This window comes from Branchiostoma floridae, chromosome 9 (genome assembly GCF_000003815.2).
Source record: "Branchiostoma floridae strain S238N-H82 chromosome 9, Bfl_VNyyK, whole genome shotgun sequence".
NCBI lineage: Eukaryota > Metazoa > Chordata > Leptocardii > Amphioxiformes > Branchiostomatidae > Branchiostoma > Branchiostoma floridae.
Window position 1 is genome coordinate 11,471,217 of NC_049987.1, and position 24,323 is coordinate 11,495,539.

The 24,323-nt window shown below is 42.4% G+C and overlaps 1 protein-coding gene across 3 annotated transcripts; it reads right to left on the reverse strand.

Annotated features, from left to right (window-relative positions):
* Positions 1-24,323, reverse strand: LOC118423139 (sentrin-specific protease 6-like). Of its 3 annotated transcripts, none has more exons than XM_035831143.1 (23): positions 24,156-24,323; positions 14,283-14,385; positions 13,926-14,013; positions 12,516-13,116; positions 12,075-12,240; positions 11,374-11,589; positions 11,185-11,246; positions 10,868-10,941; positions 10,358-10,721; positions 9,605-9,747; positions 8,922-9,126; positions 8,404-8,574; positions 7,326-7,504; positions 6,483-6,763; positions 6,186-6,302; positions 5,563-5,691; positions 5,182-5,274; positions 4,705-5,048; positions 3,965-4,473; positions 2,757-2,881; positions 2,507-2,575; positions 2,197-2,347; positions 1-1,823 (listed from the first exon to the last, which is right to left on the reverse strand). In XM_035831143.1, exons 1-23 carry the CDS (start codon positions 24,187-24,189, stop codon positions 1,677-1,679), a joined length of 4,371 nt encoding a protein of 1,456 aa, XP_035687036.1. In that variant the 5' UTR covers positions 24,190-24,323; the 3' UTR covers positions 1-1,676. The 3 variants fall into 3 exon arrangements, with proteins under 3 accessions (XP_035687036.1, XP_035687037.1, XP_035687035.1); XM_035831144.1 differs by having other exon boundaries at positions 6,483-6,733; positions 9,605-9,750; XM_035831142.1 differs by having other exon boundaries at positions 9,605-9,750.

The following is a 24,323-nucleotide window of genomic DNA, read 5'->3' on the forward strand; positions in this document are numbered from 1 at the left end:
ATAAGATTTTATTCTCATTTCATAATCATCTTTAACATCTTGGACATCAGACATTATGTTACTGGGCTTTAATAATGTTAACAGCAATACTTTTTTCAATCACCGATTGAAAGAAAATCATTCCTAGACATTTGAAAGGTTCTACGAAAGGTAGAAGGTAACAAGATGAAGAAAACTTAATATTAATGACGACACAGAGAAGCCAGTAACTAACATAAATCTGGTCTACTTGTAATTTTAAGATAAACGATTGATAGTGACAGAATGCTTTGTGTGAAGAACACTGCATGCACATATGAAAGGAAACCATACAGAAATGCATGGACCACTTCCTTTGCATGTGCGATGTAAATATGTATCATTGTTGGGATTCTGGGACTTGTACGTGTAATTATCAACCCAAGGTATAGAAAGATAGCAAATAGTCTCTGATCAGTACAGTCAGGTAAACTTCAATCTACAAGAAACTGCAAGTTTGTGACATGCATTCAAGTAAATGAGCATGATTCAACAGAGGAGTTAACTACATTTCATTGTACTTGGCCTATATCTTTTGTTCCTTATTGGAAACTGTAAGTGGCACAAGAATCATGGCTAATAAAAACATTGGTCCCAAAACTGCTTTGTTGAAGGCTAGTTCTAAAAGCTTCCAATAGCTGATAAAGTTTCACCGTGGAATATCATTTACATGCTGAGACAAACTAATGCTAACTTCCTTACAATCCAAACAAAGGTTTGTGTAATGTGCTTCCCAGTACGACCTTTATGTCAATAATTCACACCTATATTGAAATACATAACAAATGTATTGCAACAAATAAAGTCTACATAATAACTGGTCTGTAAATAAGGAGAATTCAGGCTGACCTTAAATTAAACATTGAAAATAAAGACAGTTCATAAAAAGAGGGTATTATAGAAGTATAGACCCCCCCCCCCCAAAAAAAAATGTAAGACAATTACAACTCTACAGCATGGACTTAGTACAAATAAATGACAGATAACTGTTAGAGTATCATCTCCATATCCATCCATGGCTTCTTTATTTGTATTCACAATAACTGCAGTCCTAGAACATTGCAGGGATAAATACACTGTACAAGTGTTGTATGAAGTCAAGACCATGTAAGCAGCTTTGGACAAGGCACAAAGTTTGGCTACATTTCTACTATCATTTCTAAGGAATGGCACCCTTACCTTCTAGAATCCTAAGATATTTTGAACAATGGAAATAACAAGGTTAACTGGTCAACTTGGTGAGTTTTGCATATGAAGATGCTTAGATGTCTATAGAGCATTAGTCATGGTTACTTTAAACACATCAACAATCTAAGGCAACAAGTTTCTTCAATGGAGGCTACTAAACAACTTTATAGAGTACACCAGTGGCGAAATAGAACTTTACAGAAAAAAGTCTTTCTCGTGAAATATTGCAGGAAATTCATCCATATTTGCCTGTAATGTAATTGTCTTTAGCATAGCCACATATCTTTCTCGACATAACATAACATTGAGGTAAAGTAAGTTTTCAGCTGAAAATTGCATCACCTAATGTTGTAGATGAAACTTATACTGCAGCCAGCTAACTTTTTGTATGATTTCTTTCTACTCCTTTCTTAATGTGCATGAAAATATCTTTTGGCTCCTTTTCTTCATCAACCATGCACATTCTGTCTCTATGTTTTATCATCTCCTTTGTCGCTCTGTTCTTCGGTTAGTTGTTGAATGAGCCCCTGCAGTTCCCATCGTTTCCTCTTCACCCTCTGTCTGGAGAACCAGTGCTCCAGGCCACTCAGAGGGAAGGAGTAGTCCTGGATGGGGTTCTAGATTGGTTGATACAAAGTTATTAAACTTTAAGCCACATACACAATGCAAAAGACATAAATGTATGATGTATGAGTGTCAAAAGATTAGAGATTTTTCCTTTAAAATATCTCGACTGTGCTACAATGTACTGTACTGTATCACATTCTAGAATATCTGTACAACAACAGTTAACAACAAGGGAAGAGTTCTTCTTTTTAATATACATCGTGTTATCCCTTAGAATAGAGGCCACTAGCAGTCTGCTATCAAGACATTGCATCTATATGCAAGCATGTTTAATCCTTGCAAGATGGGGAACAACAGACAGTAAACCTGATGGAGAGATGGAGTGAATTACAAGCTTTAAACAAAAGGAGACAGCAGACTTACACTGAAGAAGGTCTCCACATACTGCAGCAGGAAGACTCCACAGTCACTGTAGTTGGTCTGCTGGGGTACCTTAGGGTTAGCTCCCTTCATGTTGTTAAACTCTCTTTTGGGCTGGTCTTTTTTTCTGACTTCCCATTCTACTGTCAGGTACCTGTGTTTGAAACAACACTAATTAAGACTATTCAAGTTGCACTTATATTTATATTTCAAATGGGCCAGTTCATTATCATTGTTTATAGAAAGTAGTAGATACTAAGTACAGACTGTCAAAGCCAGTCATTTTTGCTAGTACAGAACACAGATAACTTACTCTTTGAGGTTTTTCATGACATGCGCTCTCCTTGGTCCTCTAAGAGAGTCAAAGAGGAGGATGCAAGGTCTGGGGAAGAAAAAATGCTTCATTAAAGAAATATCTTTGGAAAAACTGCTAACATCTACAGATCAAATTTATCTACTAGTATTTAATTAAATTCTTCAAGTTGATTAAAGTCAAGGAAGGCTAATGACAAAAACAAAGTGATAGAAACTTTGTGATTATCACAGCAACAACATGACATTACCTTCTTCTGATGGACATGGTTGGCAGTGATTGGTCTGACATGGCAGATGCTGATTGGTCAGAGGCAGAGTCATCCATCATGGACTGATCTTGTGACCGGGTTGTGTCTATTGCACTGGCTGGTGTCTACATGATTGGAGGAACAGAAATGACATTGAAAGGCAATTCTTTGTTTCCATGTCAGGCAATAACCAAATACACCAAAACAGATTATAATCTTACATTTCCGTTGTTATCTCATGTAACATTACAGGGCTCGAAATACCACATGCATATGCAAGTTTGTGCAAGTAAAATTGGTGTGGTGCAAGTAAGTTTAGACCAAACTTGCACCAGTGCAAGTTACTTTTGTCCTCTAATACCTGACATTAGAAAAAGCTTACACACACCGAGAATATTGTCTGTCATTGAAAGGTAAAAGAAGATAACACTGAATAAGAAAAAGCCTAAATTTGTTATTTCTAAATTTGGTTAGACATCCAGGTAAACTATTTATTTTAGACAAATCCATCTCTACAATGCTAATGATTACTATGGTGCTGTCTTACCTTGATTTGCATATGAGTTACATTTGCATACTAATTAGTGACTTTAATATGTTCAACTGGTTTTTCCAGTTATATGTATTGTATTGAGTTGTTCTACCACTTCATTCTGAAGATGCTTAAGAATAGTTACTGTGATGGATGTCACTCGAGTCCAGAAGAAATCTATGGATCTTATCGAGTTGTAGACATTGAATTGTCTTTAATTGAGGCTAAATTCACAGTTTTTATGAAACAGTTTGTACAATTTCAAACCAAAAATAAAATATGCTACGGAAAAACATCCAAACATGTGGTCTTTACCGGTATGTATCCCCATTTACTCAGACACGTACATTTGCAAATTTTCAGAAGAGGAGATAAGGGGTTAAAAGTTCACTATTTTGGGTTGTGCAAGTAAGTTTCTTTTGGTGCAAGTTACCTTTGGCTTAACTTGCACAGGTGCAAGTTGACTGAAAAGTGTATTTCGAGCCCTGCATTATATTTCGACAAATATCATCATAACAACAGTCATTCTAACACTGATGATGATGTATGACAAAAAACGAAACGTTGGAAGTGAGTACTATCTTGATTGTGCTTCAAGAACCTTACTATATGAGCAATTGCCAACCTGATGAAATTATTCATGGATCATCATAACAAATATCATCATAATACTTACTTCCCTTCCAACTCTATCCTCTGTTTCCATTGGTTCTCCTTGCATTGCTTCAGCTCTTCTCTCATCTGTCTCCATGCTATTCTTCCCTTCTTCACTCAATTCTTCCTGGTCCTGATCAACATCCATCTTCTCCTCATCACCCTTTCTGTCCTGCTCTGCATCAGGGAACTTCAACTTCTTCCTTGGAGATGTAGCAGACTGGATAACACTGTGTTTTACTTCATCAATAAAGTGTCTAGAATCCTGATTCAGACTTTCTTCACTTTTCTTCCTTGGGGAGTTCCTTTTGCTGGGAGAAGACTGTTGTGAAGACTGAGACGTGGAATCTAAGGAGCTGCTAGCAGCATCAGCACATTTCCGTGGGGAGCGTCTTGGGTTGAGGGAGACTTTCTCCATAGTTTCGTAGCATTTTCTTGGAGACTGCCGAGATGCAATTCTTTCCTCTTCCACTATTTGGCTGGCAAATGCTGCTTCTATCTGTTCTCTTGTCAAAGGTTCTGTCTGTATGCCTGTGGAATAAATAAAAGATTGAGATGCTTAATGTCTAAACAATGAAAACGGTAAGGGAATAACATAACCATAGCAAGCAGTAATATTAATGATATTCTTCAATGCACAATGGGAAAGAAACAGTAAATGTGCGAAAGACATATCTGACTTCTTGTTTATGTAAGTTCTTATGTCAGTATTTGTACAACTAAATAAATATGAATGATATCACTGCGTTAGAACCTGCTTACCTTTAGTAATAGATCCCTGTGAACTCGAGCTATCATCGTCTTCCTGACCTTCAGATGACCTCACAGATGATTGAGATGAGGCTAATGCTGTGTCGTGACCTTTCACCTGCGACCTTTGCTCACTTGTGACCTCTGCTGTGTCCTGTGAACTCTGCTGTGCACTAGACCCGCTTTCTTCCGTGGACTGTTGTGTTGTTTGTTCTGGGTTTGAGGCAGGGGTTGAAGGTCGGGTGGGAGGATCGAGGTCAGGGGTTGGAGGTCGGGTCAGCCGGGGCACGAATGTCGGATGTGGATCCTCCTTGTCTAAGCCGGGGAAACAGACAACTGCAAGGTACCAGTGGGCACTAGTGCAGGGAGAAAAGATATCACTGGTGTTTGAAATGTCAATTCTTCACTAAGGTTCAAAGATGAGTTAAATGGTTGAAAGTAAAAAGTCTGAGGGATGCAAATTGTGTTTATGTCTACAGATAGACTTACTGTTCATTGATGGGCACGATGACGAAGTCCTTAGAGAACAGATCGACATGTCTCGTCCAAGTCTTCACCCGACTGTGTCTCCTGTGAATAGGTCTGGGGAATGGAACGTGGAAGTTTCATCATGAAAAATTCATAACACTTCAATAAAGACATATGAACTACAAGGAAGATGTGAGTTGATACAGTGGAAAATACTGTAGATAGGAAAATGTTTTCAGTGGTTTCATTTCCCTTGTTTTGAGGTTGAATCTTCATAACAAAATCATGGCACTGCAATAAGTGTTTTGGTGCTAGAGTTAGGGTATTGTTTTGACTGTGAACTTAAAGTATTGTGAAAATGAATGGATTTACGGTAGATTGCATGCATCATCTCCAACTTACGTAGAGTGCATGTTGTCCTCAGATCTGGTTCTTACATGGTCCCTCTGCATCAGCCGCTTGTAGAAGAAGGAGCTGAAGATGTGAGTACGTTTCCTGTCCTCTTCACTCAGGACAGTGTTCATCAGGTACCTATAAAAGAGAGGGAACAAGAGCACACTGGTAAGCTTTGGTATCAACCTTCCCTGAACTTAGACAGGGGCCGATACTGACTTCCAAGCACTGTTGACCCATTGCTGACGTAACACTTCCTGTCTGGATGTGTGACATAGGCTTTGGGTCCTTTCAACTTGATAAGAATCAGAGGACTGATCGAAAGCTTGTTGGTACATGTAAGTGCTTTATTTTGTGTACGAATGTAAAGTCTAATATTGCAACATAATGTCATTGCCCTATCAATGATGTTATTGATAAGAAACCTGACAGATTTGAAAATGTTCTAAGTATGATGTATAAAATGTGTCTATAGAAAAATTACAAATACTCAATTACCCTTAGGCTAGAAGATATCATTGTTTTATGCTTATCATGAACAAAAAGTACCTAAAAGTAAGACGTAGTTCACAAGAGAGATATTACACAGAATGAGGTACATGTAGATATAAGTCTAAGAGTAAGCCACTCACTTGAGATAGAAGTCTATGATGACATCATTGAGAAACTCTCCATCCCTCAGACACCACAGGTCCTCTGTTGTCACGGTGATACCACCAGACGCAGGGGGTGGGGGATACACCATCAGCCTAAAGGTGGGAGGGATAAAAGACAGTTAAGTTCTGGTACATACTAACAATGAAGTGGGTGTTAAGAATAAATGTCTTCCAGACTTGCAAAAGACTTGAAAAAAAGCACTTTGGGTGTACAGACATGCAGTTGTCTGAAGATACATGTATACCACTTCAAGAATGTTTAAAACAACTCACTTTTGGATAGGCCCAACAAAACCATCCCTGTCGTCCTCCTCATGATCACGACATGCAGGGGAGCTTGATCTACTACTCGTTTCTGGTAGGGACACCCTGTGTTCATTAATGGTCTTCCCCTGGCTGGATCTGGCATAAGTGGACGATCTCCTGGGTTCTGTAGATGGCCTGTGGGGTGTCGGGGATGGTGTCTGGGCCTCGGTAGATGTGGCCTTGTAGCTGGTGGATGGGTCCTGTTTGGCCAGCACTGACTGTGTAGTTATGAAAGTGGTTTTCTCAGACTGTTCAATAAAAAGATGTTGGAGGAGAGAGTAGAGAAAGAACACTTCAACCACAGCACACAGGCAGAGAAGATATATGGCATCACCACTGTACAAAACTACAAGACTATTAGAATGGCCAGAAAACACACTGTACATAATACGCTCCTCAAGAAAATTCTTTACAGATTCATAGGTGATGCTGCAGTGATCCTGAGTATTTAGCATAACTCTAGACAGCAAGCAACAGATGTTTCAAGCGCACAAAAGTCATGCAAACTTTGGTCAGTAGCTTTGTAAGCTAGAGAACAGTTGGGCACAATTTCCAACTGCTGCATGGTTACTACAGAGTGTTAGACAAGGGATTAGATTGTGTAGATAGAAAACACTACAGATGCCAGTACAATCCATATTTGTGTCTATGTAGACAGTAATAGTATAGCATATCACAAGAGCTTTGCAGGCACACAGCACTGTAAAAGCTAGTTATATTACACTTTGCACATCTAGCTTCAAGTGTTCTTTAAAACTATCCAGCAAATATGCCTGTAATGTGCTTGATGAATGCAAATGCTTCTCCTACCTTTTGGAATGGCTCTTTGACCTCCAGCGCCATGAGAATATTGTTGGCCTTCTCCTTGTCCTCCACCTCTACAAACCCATGCTGTGATGAGAAGGTCTGCAGGTGCTGCCTGATGACATCAGCCCGAGTTGGGGGGACTGGTGCATGGAGGAGCAGGAGGATGTACTTCTCACTAGCATCTAGGGAGAAACACACATCATAACCTTTATCATGACCAATGAAAGAATAGCTGAACTTGATTGACACATCCATTTCACTTTTACTTTCATACATTTGTACTTTAATATCTACTCATTTGCTGAGGATACACAAACTTGCTTTCTTTCATGACATCTGCTCTGATATCTGATGTAAGAGTACGAAAAAAACAATAATAATTGCAGTCAATTTGGACCTGTATATGCAGGGCTCAAAATTCATTTTTGGGATTAGGTGCACTGGTGCACCCAGCTTAAAAAAATTGGGTGCACCAAAAACCAAAAAATTCACCACATAAATTTAAGTAGAATGTCAGAAAAGGCTAATAATAAAACTTAGTTACAAGCTGTCAAATTCTTAAACAAGTACCATGACAGACATTTTTATTATCTTTCTAACACTTAGATGTCAAGAATATGATGTATACTAGTATACTTTGATATCTTAACATACATAAGCCTATGAAAATATTTGGGTGCACCCTGTGCACCCACAGAAAATAATTGGGTGCACAGCTCTAATTTTGGGTGCACCTGGGTGCACATGCACCCAGTATTTCCAGCCCTGATATATCATATACGATATCACACAGATCTCTAATTGTATCACACAAGCTTCCATATGAGTGAAATGGGCCATATCCGCTGCTGTCAAAAGTTTGAACACCAAATCCGGATATTGAAATTCACAGGCTCTTACAATTTTTTGTTTTAGGACATCAACTTTTCCCCACTTCTGGCCCATGTTGTACTGGAATGTGTGTTTCCACGAATCAGTACGCCTTAACATTTTGTACTGTTCTGCATAACTCTCTGTCTCCATAGTACACTGTTATCGTGAGTGATATGGGATACACTGCGTTGCATTTTACGTATCTTACCTGAACTGCCAGGATCAAACCAGTCCAATCCTTCTTTCTTCTTGAAGCGTAACCGACTGCGTAAAGCTAGGCCGATCTTGGGTGTGACGCACAGCTGGATGAATGGTGTGTTGCTGCCGAAGTGGGCCACACTCTGCACAATGTCGTTTTGCTGGAGCTCCACAGTGTGGTCTAACAGAAAACAAACAATCACAGATATTGAATTCAAAAACTATTAAATGTGATAAATTTTGTTACAAAATACTGTTTGGGTTTCCAATAGCCTTGACATGAAAGAAACCATGAAGAAACTAATAAAGCTGCTTTTACTTAAAGATAAGGAGACAGGTAAATGCATGGGAGAACTTGTCAGAATGACATGTAAAAGGTAACACCCAATACTTGAAACCAACTGAAGGTAAAATCCTTACCTAACTACATGTAACTAGAAGCATGGCCATGAGAAGAACTAAAGGAAGGGACACCAACAAAGTCGGTTCCCGACAGTTTTTAAGAATCCTGCATCAAGTCAATCCTACCTTCCACCTTTAAACTGATGCCTTTCTCTATACTGGTGACAACTTCACAGGGCTGAATCAGGCGGGATCCAATCCGAATGGCACGGATATCAAACTTGGCGGTCTTGTTTCCAGTGATGAAAGCCTTGACTGGTGTCACTTTTGGTGTCACTGGTGTCTCTGGAACTTCCTTGTGTTGAGTTGAGTCCACTTCTGATGTGGAGTCCTGTCAACACAGGTGCTCAGTACAAAGCTGTCTGCTGTTCTTTGTATTTACGTTCAACTTGACAAGGTTAGACATCCAGGTAATAAGATATACTGAAACGACTTACGCCAAAGGGCAGTAATACTAGCTATATAGATACAGATACAAATGGAAACTATTTTGTAAACAGTCAGATGTTTCAGACATCTTGTTAAAACCTGCTGTTCAACAAGATCTCCTCAGTGCCACTGACAAAAGATAGTGGATGCTAACTGAAATGTCTGTTTCCAAAATCATATCCAGTTGCTTGAACAACTTCTATTTTGCATGCTCTTCATATTTTGCAGGTAAAGAAAAGCACCATAATAGATCTTCCATAGTAGCCACATCTTTATATGGTACATGACATTTCGTAGTGATTGTAACATCCCTTTAAAGTGAAACTGTCGAACACAGATGATTTTATCCATAATGGCTGCCCACAGCCCCCAGTGCTTACCTGTAGAGTCCCATGTCCAGTGTCAGGTTCAGGTACGGGGGTGCTGGGACGGGAGCTGGGCTGAGATGCTGGGCTGGGCTCCGGTTGGACAGCAGGTTTGGGTGGCTCATCCTCATCATCACTGATCAGCACAACTTCCGGAACTACTGGAAGCGGGAAACAAAGTTGGGAATTCTCACAATTGAATTACATTATCTTACCCTCAGAAAAAAAACCTTTGATCATGTGAACCCTTGAAATGAAAAAAATAACACCTGCAATTTCTCCCTATTGCCCTTCAATCTGTTTAATCTACAAAAAAAGAAGACTGATGCCAGAGTGAGGACAAGGCTTTGCAGCCATAATGCAGCAGGGCTCGAAATACTGGGTGCATGTGCACCCAGGTGCACCCAAAATTGGAGCTGTGCACCCAATTATTTTCTTAGGTTTATGTATGTAAAGATATCAAAGTATACTTGGTATACATGTACATCATATTCTTGACATCTAAGTGTTAGAAAGTTAATAAAAATGTCTGTTGTTTAAGAATTTGATAGCTTGTAACTAAGTTTTATCATTAGGTTATTACTTAAAGTGGGCAATTTTTTAAGCTGGGTGCACCAGTGCACCTAATCCCAAAAATGAATTTCGAGCCCTGTGCAGCCTCCTTTAGTTTAGAAACATTTTCTACCAAGTATATCTATGCTATTCTTAATAAGTCTGATAAACTACTTAAAACAATTCAAAACTAAGAATCGCAACACCACACCACACCTTTTTGTGACACTCGTGGTCTCCCTACAGGCCGGCCTGCATTCCTTGTGTTATGCCTTGTAGTTGGTTGATAAAGTCGTTGTTGAGTCTGTTTAGTATCTGCTGTGATCCTGGACTGGGATACAGTAGCAGTGCTTGTTCCGGGGGAGTAGATGTTTGAAAACCGGGCCATCTTGTCCTTGTAGAAGCTTGTCGCCGGCATGCCCTTTCTGGAGAGAGGGGCGCGGGCTTTCGGCTTGAGGGGGTCATGGTTTGTGCTCACTTTCTGAAGGGTGTTCTTCCCACAGCTGTTGCAGCGGTCACGTTGGTAGGTGGAGTTTCCACAGTTCTTACACAAGAATGAGATGTTACCTTCGTCCTCTGCCTTTAAAAAGGACGGGGAAAAGTCAGAAAGTTGTCCTATTAAGAGATACATACAATACCTAAAAACATTCCTAGGTGAAAACAATGTATATGAAGTACATGCAAGAGTCAGCAACAGTCCAGAAAAGACAAGATTGGAACCCTTACCTCTTCTTCTTCTTCTCCATCTGCCGAAGAATCTGCCTCCTTCTTTTCTGTTCCCAACTCTGCTGTTCTGGAAACTGAATGGAACGGATACAGGAAAATCACTAAAATAAAACATGTCCCAAATACAATCATATTTTGTTCATCAATGACCAAATCAGGAATTCTACTGGTAAGTACATGTAGCTCTTTAAGGCATTCACAAAAAAACTGGCTACTTGACACTTGAAAATCAGCAGAGTTACATGAAAGGACAAGCCAGTCTACTGCAGTACAATGTGTTAGCTTCAATGTTCGGACAGAAGTCACGTCGGTCCTACCTTGCTGAGTGCCCTGACTGGCCTCACCATTTAGTTGTGTAGTACTGGTTACTGTGCTACTACTGCAAGACAAACAAACAAAAGTCAATAAGCAAAAATCAACAGACCTTCATTAAACAGTGTGTCTTGACGAGATATCTCCAACACTTAAATATCTACACAATACAAACAGCCCAATACATGACCAACCTTATCACAGTTTTCCTCTCTACTTCTGCATGTTTCCAGGCACCCAGGCGACACGGAGGGCTGAGAACATTCCTCATCTTATCAGCTGCTGCCTTCTGCTTCATCTGCCGTAAGAACTCTTCCTGGAATCCCAGTCCTCCTTTCTGGTTTGAGCTAGATGAACTTCCTGATGTTTGATCAGCATCACAACGATCGCCCAAGTCGACACAAGCACTTCTGAAATCATAGTAGACACCACTGAGTTCAGCAAAAGACTTCATGCACAACAATGTCTACAGAATCAACTTCCCATTCAGTACCTCTATGAAAGGATGGTATTGTTTTAGTGTGCGTCTTTCTGTCTGTCTGTGTGTTTGTGCTTCTGGACATTTGTGGTCAGCAGCTTAGCCTTAAGAAGATCTAGATGGATTGTGATGATATTTGGCACGTGGGCAGGTCTAGGAAAGGAGAAGATTAACACCTATCATGGGCCTATAATTAATAGCAGCTGACTTTGGCAGTAAAGCAGAAGATGTAAATTTTCTATATTTATCCTGGACATGACAGGTTTTGATTTTATGTTGGCAAATAACATTTTATTGTCAGGAAATAGTGGTGTAGGTTTGGGACTCCTAGCAGGTTGTTAAAGATACTTGAAACTACTTGATGAGGTTGGCTCTTGCATCGTGCTGATTTATAGGTGGCCAACAAGTCATACTTACGACAGCATGTTCATGCCCATAGCATTCCCTTTCAGTGCTGATGGTGGCCTTCCCCTCCCTCGTCGCACTTGACCCCCTCTAGCAGCCGCTTGCCCCTTGTTCAACATGCCTCTTCCCCCTCCCTGCAGCCCCCCTGTGCTGATAGCTTCCCCTCCAGTCAAATGACCTGTTGAACAAGAACAACATTTCAGATATGGATGGAGTCTTTTTGGGCCTTCTTTGATATCTGCCCTAAAGATCAATGCTGTACAAATAGTTGGCCTGGTATATGACTTTATGTGTGTACAAAGGAAAACATGAACACAAAAACTGCAAGCAAAATCTTAGCAGCACATTTACAACACATAAGTAAAGAAATCTCCCCAAATCATATCAATCAGAACTGATATGCCTATGATCCTGCTTGGAGAGTTACCTTTGACAAAAAGAGTAATGTCTCACCTTTCTCATGTTGCAGCTTTATTTGCACACTGGGGCTGACGCTAGTGTCCGAGCCTGAACTGTTCCCTGTATCACTCACAGTAACAACAGTTGAGGTACCACTACTACCTGCAACATCAGTGCTGTAATCCTCTGTATTCACACTAGTAGTACTACTACTGTTCCTGTTCACTCCATGTTTCACTGCATTCGAAGACGCATGTACAGTACTAGAAACCTGATGGCCATCCACCACAATCCTTGGTTTCATAGCAACAGTTTGGAATGCAGGGAGATGTACAGATAGTTTCTGGCTGTTCTGGGGTGTATGGTTCCCTCTGTTGAAACAGTTAGAGTCTGAATTCATATGCTTCACACGTGCTTGTTGATCGTCTCTGTAGGAATTAAAGGTGTTTTTGCCTGTCATTAGTTTCACATTGATTCTGGGGCTGTTTTGAGTCCTGGGGGTGTACTGGGTATTGCAGGGAGGATACTGAGCCTTAGACAGAGGGGAGGAGTAATGCTGAACCTTGTCTGGCAACACTGGGGAAGCTTCAACAACTTCAGAATCTGTCGTTTTCCTGGGAATTTTGTAATCCTTTGTGAAACTTCCCTTGAATTCCTGGAAGGTAGGGAAAAACATCATAGCACATAAATATCAAGTAACAACAAAAAACATCAGTAGCAATGCATCTATTGTTATCTGTATGAACTGCCCTGGCCATCCAACACCTGCAACATTATTATACTTTTGATAGTGTTAACAACAATTTCAAATTGCATTGAGCACACTAGACGGATACAATACAATGCAAACCTTTTATTGAAGATAATAATGTGGATGCACAGTTTTGCTTTTTACTAATTTTAGATATTATTAATGCTGTCTGTGTTGATTTAATTTGATTTACTTGGCCGTACAAAAATATTACATGTAGCCATACAGCCAAGGCTACCCAACTATCCAGTACAATCATGAAGGGCATTCCCTGGTAGCTGCACAATAAACAATAAATAAGAAAAGCGGTTACAATGCACATATGTAAACACACGATCACAGTATTGCATTGTTGCAATTTAGATAGAACTAGAAAGGTAATATTTGCAAGCAAATACAGAATGTTACCTTCGCATGTTGTAGTCTAACACTGGCAACTGTTTTGTTCATTCTTATTTGAACACATTTCTAAATGTAGTGACCCGAGCCTCTCTAGATCTGACATTTGCTACATTATGTAACCGAACACCACATGGTGCCTGCTACTTTACTGGTTACCATGGTGACAGCCGTCTGGTCCAGGTCGTTGACCTTATTTGTGTGGAGAAGAAGAAGAAGAAGAAACAAAGCAAAAACAGATATGTTCCCTTCTGTGAAGGTAACATAATAAAAATAAATTTTGCAGACAGACTATTGTTTTGGTCCAGCCTTACCAATGGACGTTTGGTGACTTTGTGCCCTGTGACCTCAGCTGGTGTCTCCTCAACTAAAACAACATCATCCTCTTCTGTGTCCTCAGTACTGTAAAATAGAAAAATGAATCGTTAATTTTTTTTACATACATTGAATGTATCATTAGCTATATGTAATATAAAAAGTGCAGAGAAACATTTGTGATTTTATTTCACTTCAGTTTTTTTCTAAAACTCTTATTTCTTTGACACCTTATTTCATACATGCATATTATTAACTTGTACAATTGAAACCTTCAAACTTTCGAGTCATGACATTTTCATCATTAAGTCCCCCACCTTGAGGCTTTTTCTTCGGAACATTGCAAAGATACTTACGGGTCTCCAGGATAATCAGAGTCATCTGAAGTATCAATGATGTTTCCAAAGCCAAAAAGGTCACTATAGCCCTGGTCTTCTCTCTCTGCGCTTGTGTCCAGAGCTGGGGAGGGAGCAAGATTTGCAAGTGTCAGCTTTCACGCATTGAATTTCGTCCTGTTTTACATACTGTAATGGAAATTTTTATTCTTATGATGCATGACTTATCATTTCATGCTTAAAAATTACAAATAACTTGATTACAAATAACAAACAAAGTTATACATTTGCATTTGCATTTAGTACAAGTGTAGCAGACATTACTTTAAGCCCATTGCCTTTAGTTAGTGAATCGCCCCTGGGTGGAGCTTCCCCCATCTTTAACGGAACTCCCCCTGATCGTTACATAAAGTTTCTTCCTTGTATGACGTCACACATGTAAATGAGTCAGCGTGTCTCCGCCCTCAATCCAAACTCCTGTCCAATCATCACACATTCTGTTTGGCTTCCTCCTAAATTAGATGCTAGCTTGGAGCTAAAAAGTAGGGTTCCTCGCTGTCTTCTCTCTCTTCTGATTCGACTCCTTCCTGAAGAACTTCTCCAGACGGTTGGCTCCGTCGGATCGCCCGCCTGCGGGCGGGCGATCGGGCGGCACTGAGAGCTCCTCCGAGGCGGCTTGCACATTTGACTCATCCGTTAAAATGACTAGTGTACTTCGCGTTTGCTGTCTATCTCAGACAGCGTCGGTTCATCTCTTCCAAGCTACTGACCACTTCGGTAAGAGTTGCCGGTTCTATCTCTGACGAGCGCTGTTGTAACTAAATTCGCTTTGTTTTGGCTAGAACTTGACTAAATTCGCTTTGTTTTGGGAGGGTCCCCTTTCGTTAGAGATTCCAGGTTTAAGATTGACAATGTGTATTGTGTTTGTGCCATGCCTTGATGCTCAGTTGTATTCCGTCGTGCCTTTGATGTTGAACAATGTTACACATCGTACGGAGTTCCGAATAAAGAGAATGTAAACTTGGAAATCCACCTTGTTTTAGCCTTGATGTTACGGTGAGAGTTGAGAAAGTGTTTGCGTCAAATCCTACCCTAGGTTAGACTTGTAGACCGCTCCAGTACAAGAGCGAGGAGAGTGAGACTCCTAAAAGTCCGTATACCACCAGGACTGAGAGATATAGTAAAGTCTATTTGCCACAATGGTCCCCACACCGGCGGACTGGATCCCATTCCGTCCTTGTTCTGACTCCGTACGGTTGCAGCCCGGCCAATGCCATGTGCGTTTACTTTTCCGTCCAAATTTCGGCTTTTCGCTGTTAAATCTTTTCTTGTTGTATCTTGACAATGTTTTCTATACGGTAATGAACCCCGTCTCTGTGTATTTTTAAATTTGTACGGTCGAATTTTCACTTAAGCTCACGTAACGTGGTGGCTTAGCCTGTCCATCGGGGTCACGCTCCCCTCCTCCCCGCCGGGGACACGTTGGTCAGCCCGGTCACTGTCCTGGGCCCCTTTCTTTCTCGACCAAATTTCGCCTTTTCGTCCTTTTAACCGTTCTTCCGCTCCCTGAAAATGATTTCTACCAAGATAATGAACCCCGTTACTGGGTTTCAACAAATTCGTACGGTGAAATCTTCACTTTATCTTACTTACCGTGATCGCCTATCTTGTCCGTCGGGGAGACCTGGACCCGTTCCGCCGGGGGCCCCTCCGTCCGCCGGGCCCCGCCCTGCCCCGAGCCCCGGCACGGTTAACAGTTGTGTCTTTTTATCCCATTGTCCCCTACTAGTACTTGAAAGTGGGCTTTTCTATGTGATACAAGTCTCTTACATTTTCATACGTTGTACCCGCAAGTTTTGTTTTTCTCGTCACTTTCCAACGTGGTCGTTGTTTTTTTGGTGTGACCTAGTTCCGCCAGGTTCTACTGTGTTTTTCCTATATTGCTGTTCCCTATTTCTGTTTCTTATTTTCGAAATTGAACCCCCATCCGGCCCGTTTTTGTTGTACTTTTGTGAAGGGGAAAGATTTACGTGCGTGCGAAAGGCTTGCCGAACTCTCAGTTTCTGTGTATTACACAGAAGTTGCCCTCACCCTTTCCGTGTAGCTGGCTAAACTCTCAGGTTCTTCAGTGTCGTTATACCATAGTTTGGTTTTTAGCAGAGCTTAAACTCATCCTTTTCTTGTGTTCCTTGATTGTTACTGTGTGAGTCTGCCCTGTGGTTCTGTGTTTTAATCTCTGTGCCTTTCTTGCGTTTGGCTCTCTAGACTGAGAAAACTAGTACTTGTGTGCCCATTTATTTTCGTCGGTCAAATTTTTCCTGGTTTAGTTAACTGTTTATTTTCGAGCGTTCTTGAAACATCATAGTGTTGTGTTTTTCGAGTTTCTGTGTGTGTTTGATTTCGAGCGGGTTTGACCGTATAAAAGTTGTGTTTTCCGGTATGTTGAGAACGTTGTCCTGATTTTGAGAACCTCCCTAAGTTTCAGTTACTCATGAATAAAGACCCTACTTTTTCTCGCACGTTTTGTTTCAAAAGAGAGCCTTCGTTTTGTTTGTGTTGTAATTTTGTGCGTTTAGTACACTAGTCTGTGAGAAAATTCACTCCCCGTTTCCTCTCGTGGGACGGGACTTACTCTCTTCTTTTGACTGTTGTTGTTCGAACTTGGGTTTTGGGGAAGGTTGGAAGGTTGACCCACGTCGTCCCGCACACAACGTATATTTTCCGTTCCATCACTGCAACTGTGTTCTTCACCCCGTGCATTTTGTTGGCTGTGAAAATTCGTCTCTCCGATTTCGCTCTTTCGTCCAAATTGTGAATCCTGTGTGAGTGTGTTTTTCAATAATTTTGACTGTGTAAGATCTAGAGTTTTGGCTTTCGAGTTTTTGTGGTTGTAACGCTGACTTTATTATGCACCCCAGTAAGTTCGGGCTGCGAATTTATCAAAGTTTATTTTCTTACCGCAATTTTGTACAAGTTGTTGTTGTTGTTTTTTGCTCGATAGGATTTTTGCAGTATAAGTTAAGTATTTGCGGTTTTATTTTCTAGTTTATTGTTGTTGTTGTTTCTGATTTAATCTATGTCGGCCTGTAATACTGCCTCGTTTGCCCAGTTTTCTTGGTCAAAATTGTTTGCTGTGTTTTCGTGCTAACTCATGTATGGCAAATTGGCGTATTAATGTTAGACACCTGCTCGGACCTCTCCGCGCACATTCTCACGTTTTTGTAATCCCTTGGCGGTGTGCTTGTGTGGGTACCGATAATTGTGTTGTTCCACTTGTCATCAAAAGTGCTGAGGAAACCAGAAAGATGCTCTTTCACACGCCTTCCAGAATATCATATGGCCCACACCATCTGGACAAGACTCAAACACCTTTTGTTCCTTGGTGGTCGCCCCATCTGTACATCTGACAGTATTAATCCCCGTCCCCTGATCTATGACCACGTCCATCCGGCCCACGGACATTAACTTGTAACTTCATCTTCCAGACACCATGAGATTCCAGATGTAGAAAAGTTCTAGAGGGTTCTCAGAAACTCAATCTCTCCGGTGGGGCTGGCTATTCCAAATCAGACAATAGCAACCCCCTCCCCCACCGTTTTTCAAAGTTGCTTGTTAGTTGTCAGAGTAAATTGTCAATTTTCAATCATTTCTCGTCAGGTTTGAGTCTAGTTTTGTTGTTTCGTCATTTCCTTTTTATTTTGTACGGTGTATTTGTTTCCGTTGTGATGGAAGCGTATCTGTATGCTACTCTAGTCCTTCAGGCTAAAGTATCAGCAAATTCGTCCAGTGCGAAGTCCCTTTTACTGTGTGATTTCGTCAAACAGTTTCTTTTAGTCCTTTTAAATTTTTGTAATTTCTTGGTATCCTAATTTGGTGGTGAGAGCGCCCAGCATATATTTAAGACAGTCTTTCTTTTCAGTAGTGTGGGACTTACCGGGTGTTGTTCTAAGTTATCCTGCGTGCCCGTTTTGACCGTTCCCAGGCCTGGCTCAAATGCGTGTCAAATTGGAAGATAGCCGTCTCGTCCGGCCTTCCGGCCAGGTCGTCCCTGGACAATTGCAATGGCGGACTGTCTGTTTCATCGAAGAGGCCACGTGTTTGTACTAGGCCCATCCCACTCGCCTTGCATATTTTTCCATCCGAAAACCATCCGGCGTCTCTATGGCAACGGCACGCGAACTCCACGTGGCCGACACGCCGTCCCAACACCCCGCCCCGTCCGTCCGTCAGGGTTGCCTGGCAACGGCCTGGGCCACCCCTGTTGGTATTCCCCCAAAATTTTTACTTTGGTTAAGAATAAACAACAGACCGCACAAACCGCCATAGATAGTGTTTTAGGACATAACAAACATCGAATTCACAGGTTTGGATCCCGACTCTACACCACCCGGGCGACGCTACCCGACACGGAGCGTGGACGCAGTTCAACCCCCACCGGGGGCACCCATGACCCGGGACAAGTTCCCGCTTTTCCATCTCTCCCTGTCGTACAGGTACACGACTGCAGCCGTGAGGTCAACAACACCGGCCAAACGCTGTAGGCACCACCCCCAGCCACCCGGCGGTGTCCGCAGAAAGCCCCGAGCCAGCGCGGGCAACATCTCTCCCTGGTCAGTCGGTGACGTCAGCCAGCCCTGAGTCAGCATCCATTCCTGGGCCCGACATCACGCCGTCGCCTGCTGACACACCGGCGCTTCCTGGTCCAGTCCTGATGTCATCAGATCCTGAGCACCCGGTTGTTCCTGATCCTGCCGTGATGTCATCGAATCCTGAGTCCCTGGTTCCTGATTCGTCATCAGTTCCCGAGCCGCCAGTGCCATCTCCGTGCCCTGATCCCGTCGCGTTGACAACCGCTCGCCGCACACGCACTGCGACCAGTTAGACTCCCTAAGTACTTGTCCGACTTCGTCTTTCCAGCTGACGCGTTCGGCGACGACAGCGATAACGATACCATAACTGACTGAGCGTTCGGACATTTGTTATGCCAGTCGAGGGGTTAACAGGTGTGCAACTTCGGACTTAAGTATGTTTGCATCACCTCCATTCCCAACCTGTTACGTGCTGTCGCCGTCAAGTTTGACACGCCGGACATTTGTGAGTGTCTTACGTCTCGCGTTGTTGGACCGCAACATTCCGAAGTTCCCCTGTGTAACGGTACTGTCATCGAACTTAAGATTGTGCTAACGTACCAATTCATCGGTCATGTCGGACATTTGAACGTGACTCATCTTCGATAATTCGCTTCGGGTCAGTGTCGGCGCCGGATCCTGTGCGTGACAACGGAGTATCCTGTTCGTCTTCTTCATGCAGCCACGACAACTTTCAAACGGACATTTTGAACTCTTTGCCAAAGACACTGTAATTTTGTACCCATTGTGCCTTATTGACATGTATTTGCATTTTGTTTGTGTTTTATGTACTTGTATTGTTGTTGTGATTGTGGCGACCACCCCGTGCAGTATTTTTTTTCTCAGGTTGAACAACGTTTGGGCACCTTACCGGTGGCCGAGTCGAGCCTGGTTCCGTTGGTGTTTTTGTCCGGCAGTTCTCAATCGTGACCTTTAATGTGCATACCGTTCCCTTCCGCTCTCTCAAATTTATCTTATTTTGAAATGTTCATCTGTTTCTAGTGTCTTTTGGATGTACCATTATAGGTGGGCGACCAAAACGTGAGTAGAAGCCGGACGTATTTAATCCCGCGTCCATCCAAAATAAAGGGTCTTTGTCGAAGCTGGGCAAAGTAATTACATTGGTAGTCTGCGCGGCTACTGGCGTCACTGTTTCCGCGCCTGTCTAAATACGGAAAAGAGGGTTTCCATTTCTGCTCGGCCTTCGTGCACGTTAGAGCCCCTCCGCTATTAGTCAGTGGTCCCTTGGGTTAGCACAGGGCCATCCCGATGCGACGCCAAAGTCACTCATTCTCGGTAGCCGTCCTGCTTCAGCACACAATTCTTCGGGTGGACTCCAGCAGTACAACCTTCGTCATCATGTCACACCATACAGACTGTTCAGCTCCGTGTCTGCACCAAGCCCATGAACAGGTACGTCATCACACCCGGCTAATCACACCGTTGTCGGCGCACCAGCTTCACCATGTCGTCTTCCGTCAAACCAGACGTCAGGACGTCACCTGGACCGCGACGGCGACGCCGCCCGCACTACGTCACACCATCACGCCATACGTCACCATGTTGTCTCAACGACGACATGCCAGACACCAGGGTGCTGAATCACCGTCAGCTACGCCACGCCTGTTCCACCAACGACCATTCCATCGCCTGGTGCCCTCCAACGACACGTTGACATCAAGACCACCTTGCCGTCCCTACATCACGTCAACGCTGGGCGCGTCATCACCACAACTCCGCCACGCCGGCACCAGTCCTCCGTCACTCCTGACGTCATTGTGAGACTCTGCCATCTGCGTGCTGGGACTGCGCCTCCACATCCGTGCCCGACTACAACACCGTCACGTGATACCTGACGTTGACAGTCTGCCGACACACCGTTGTGACAGTCACCTCGCTGCTGCCAGTCAACACGTCCACCGACGTCAACTTCCCACCTGACGTTGTGTGTTCCTCACCGCGAACGAACACCAACTCACATGCAGACATCAGGCGTGCGTCAAGTCCTGACTCCCCTTGTGCTACCGAACAATCTGAGTAGACGGTTACAGATAATGAGTGATGGCGGCTTGACGCAGTTCGACGTGTCTCGGTACCTTCTTTCCCGTTACAAGGCCTTCCACTGCGAATGTGGCGCGAAGCCGATGTGCCATTCAGTTCTCAGGGGGCTGAGTAGTCTTGGGACACCCGGGGTGAATCTCCAGGGTTTTTTCTATTCCCTCCCCCTTCCCCCCTGTGAGAGGTCACTTTTTATGTTTCATGTTTATGATTCTGCAATTGTCAGATTTCTTTCTTTTGATTGACTGGCTCCGTAAAGGCCAAGGTCCCAGCAATCGTTTTTATGTTTGAGAAGCAATGGCCTTGTCATTGCTTCCCGGGTCCGTTTTCCTTTATTTGACCCAATGTCTTGTCTATTTGAGGATCAATGAAATCATCATTGTTCCCCGGATCTAAATCATAGGTCCAGTGTCCTTCCATTTCAAATTTTATTTCTCTTTTCAAATTGATCTGAAAGTCGAACTGTTTCTTTTATATGCTGTAAATAAGTTTATATTCTTTTCTCTTTTGGCTTCCCAGCCTCCTATTCGACTTTGTGTAACTTTTGAGGAAGCGCTAGGACGATGGTCGTTTTATTTGCACAAGGTCAGTGAGAAACTGTGGGGTCTTTGCCTCCTCCGTCCTGGCTCGCACTTGGTGACCCCCTGTGGTCCAACCCTGTGTTTCTACCTGCCCCAAGGTTGACCAAAACCAACGTCACCTCTGCTCTGCACTACCTGTGGTCACGTTCACAACATTCAATGCATTCTTTTTCATGTGTTTATTATGTTAGGTATGTTCCATGCACACTGTGATCAAACAGCCGGTTTTGTTTCATGTTTAAGCGGCCACAAATTTTCTTATTTTCCGTTTGGCTATGAAGAAAAGTGGTTAACGACACTCCAAATTTTTTCCTCTTTCTTTAGCTCACCGACTTTCTTATCCCGAACAACTAGATATCGTTTTCGAATTCCCTTTGGACACACTGAAATGCGTTTAAAATGCCACCAAAACTTTTTCTCCTTTTATAAAACGACACGATGTTTTCGGTAATGTTTCTTTTCAAAATCTTTGTGGGTCACAACATCTTCTCCCACATTGTAAATATTGTAGGTCAAGGTCATTTGCCTACTGGCTTTTACCTTGGTCTCCGCTATGGAGACGTTTCGTAGTCTGTTTTCTGTTCCAACGTAGACAACTAGTCACCTGTGTACTTTTTGTTCACTGTTTAGTTAATGAGATCCCAAATGTTCTAGTTAAGTTGTTTTCTTTTCTTTTCTTAACCCCATTAATTGCCTTTTGTACCACATGTGGGAACCGCCCACTAATTCATTTTTTTTAACTACCTGCCACACTCTGTATTCCGCTGAACTTCAAAGATGATGTACTTGTGTGTTACCTCTACTGGTTCTGTAATGGTACGCTGATCATGCAGTGGGGACCGCCCACTATATTTACTGTTCCCAATGTTTTACTACCTCTGTACAACGCCGACATTATCAATAGTTTTATTTTTGTACTAATTTTACTTATGGTTTTCTAGATAACGACATTCCTTGTTGGTAATCCGACGTGTTGCGACATTGTTTTTGTGGTGTTACGTTGTATGATGCAGGGACGCATCATTGGCCGTAGGGGCGGGATGATGTAGCAGACATTACTTTAAGCCCATTGCCTTTAGTTAGTGAATCGCCCCTGGGTGGAGCTTCCCCCATCTTTAACGGAACTCCCCCTGATCGTTACATAAAGTTTCTTCCTTGTATGACGTCACACATGTAAATGAGTCAGCGTGTCTCCGCCCTCAATCCAAACTCCTGTCCAATCATCACACATTCTGTTTGGCTTCCTCCTAAATTAGATGCTAGCTTGGAGCTAAAAAGTAGGGTTCCTCGCTGTCTTCTCTCTCTTCTGATTCGACTCCTTCCTGAAGAACTTCTCCAGACGGTTGGCTCCGTCGGATCGCCCGCCTGCGGGCGGGCGATCGGGCGGCACTGAGAGCTCCTCCGAGGCGGCTTGCACATTTGACTCATCCGTTAAAATGACTAGTGTACTTCGCGTTTGCTGTCTATCTCAGACAGCGTCGGTTCATCTCTTCCAAGCTACTGACCACTTCGGTAAGAGTTGCCGGTTCTATCTCTGACGAGCGCTGTTGTAACTAAATTCGCTTTGTTTTGGCTAGAACTTGACTAAATTCGCTTTGTTTTGGGAGGGTCCCCTTTCGTTAGAGATTCCAGGTTTAAGATTGACAATGTGTATTGTGTTTGTGCCATGCCTTGATGCTCAGTTGTATTCCGTCGTGCCTTTGATGTTGAACAATGTTACACATCGTACGGAGTTCCGAATAAAGAGAATGTAAACTTGGAAATCCACCTTGTTTTAGCCTTGATGTTACGGTGAGAGTTGAGAAAGTGTTTGCGTCAAATCCTACCCTAGGTTAGACTTGTAGACCGCTCCAGTACAAGAGCGAGGAGAGTGAGACTCCTAGAAGTCCGTTTACCACCTTGGACGAGAAATAGTAAAGTCTATTTGCCACACAAGCAAGGAGGTTAAAAAGATTTAACCTCCTTGGTATGTTAATTTACAGTACAACCAGTGAAATTATCAAATATAATCAAATCATATACATAATATGATTTGATTACATTTGATATAATAAGACTTTTTAGGTGTCACAAGCATTTCAATGTAAAGGTGTGAAAATCACCACTGTTTTGGGTCATACAAAAGTGGGGAATGTAATTCAATAGGGGATGCAATTAATTCAACATTCCAATGAAGAGCTGAATGCAGATGTTAAAAAAATTGATTACCTAAAGATGCATGCAAATCATATCTTTTCGAATCAGCTGTCAAGGATTTTCCCTGAAGGACACTTGGATTCAAAGGCTTAGGGAGTCACTTCCTGTTGCTTATTAGTGGATACTTATTATTATGCAAAACAGAAGGTTCTTCTAGCGTTTCTTGTGTTAGAATATTAAATGCAATGTGGCAAATTGCAATTTATTTCCTCACAGATTTATTGGCGATCAACATAGATTTCATAGAATATGCATGAAGATTTTCTGAGAAAGAACTTTCCCTCATATGATTTGTGTCAGACGGATTTGCAACATGTCACACCGTGTTGCGCAGCATGCGCAAGCCTAATCATAACACGTACAAAAAGAACGTTTGCGGCTTAAAACTGACAGTATTAGAGCGAAATTCAAGGAAATGTCTAACTAGGTACCTTCTAAGAGACCGGAGCTTCCCCTATGAGCCATATTGAAGCCTCCTTTGCAATAGTTTCCTCCTCAGTCAGACCGAACTATGCAATTGTCACGACACACGAACCATTTACCGCCATTTTAATTGTGGATGGAGCCATTGTGCAAAATAGGGTGGATATACAGCTGGG

What these genes read in the sequence shown, in the direction of transcription:
- LOC118423139 (XM_035831142.1), bottom strand. Translation starts at nt 24,189, where the DNA reads ATGGCTCATAGGGGAAGCTCCGGTCTCTTAGAAG. An exon ending in ATGGAGAAGAAGAAGAAGAG is followed by an intron (nt 10,722 to 10,867) that starts GTAAGGGTTCCA and finishes TCCTTTTTAAAG; the next exon opens with GCAGAGGACGAAGGTAACAT. An exon ending in ATGTGGAGACCTTCTTCAGT is followed by an intron (nt 1,824 to 2,196) that starts GTAAGTCTGCTG and finishes CAACCAATCTAG; the next exon opens with AACCCCATCCAGGACTACTC.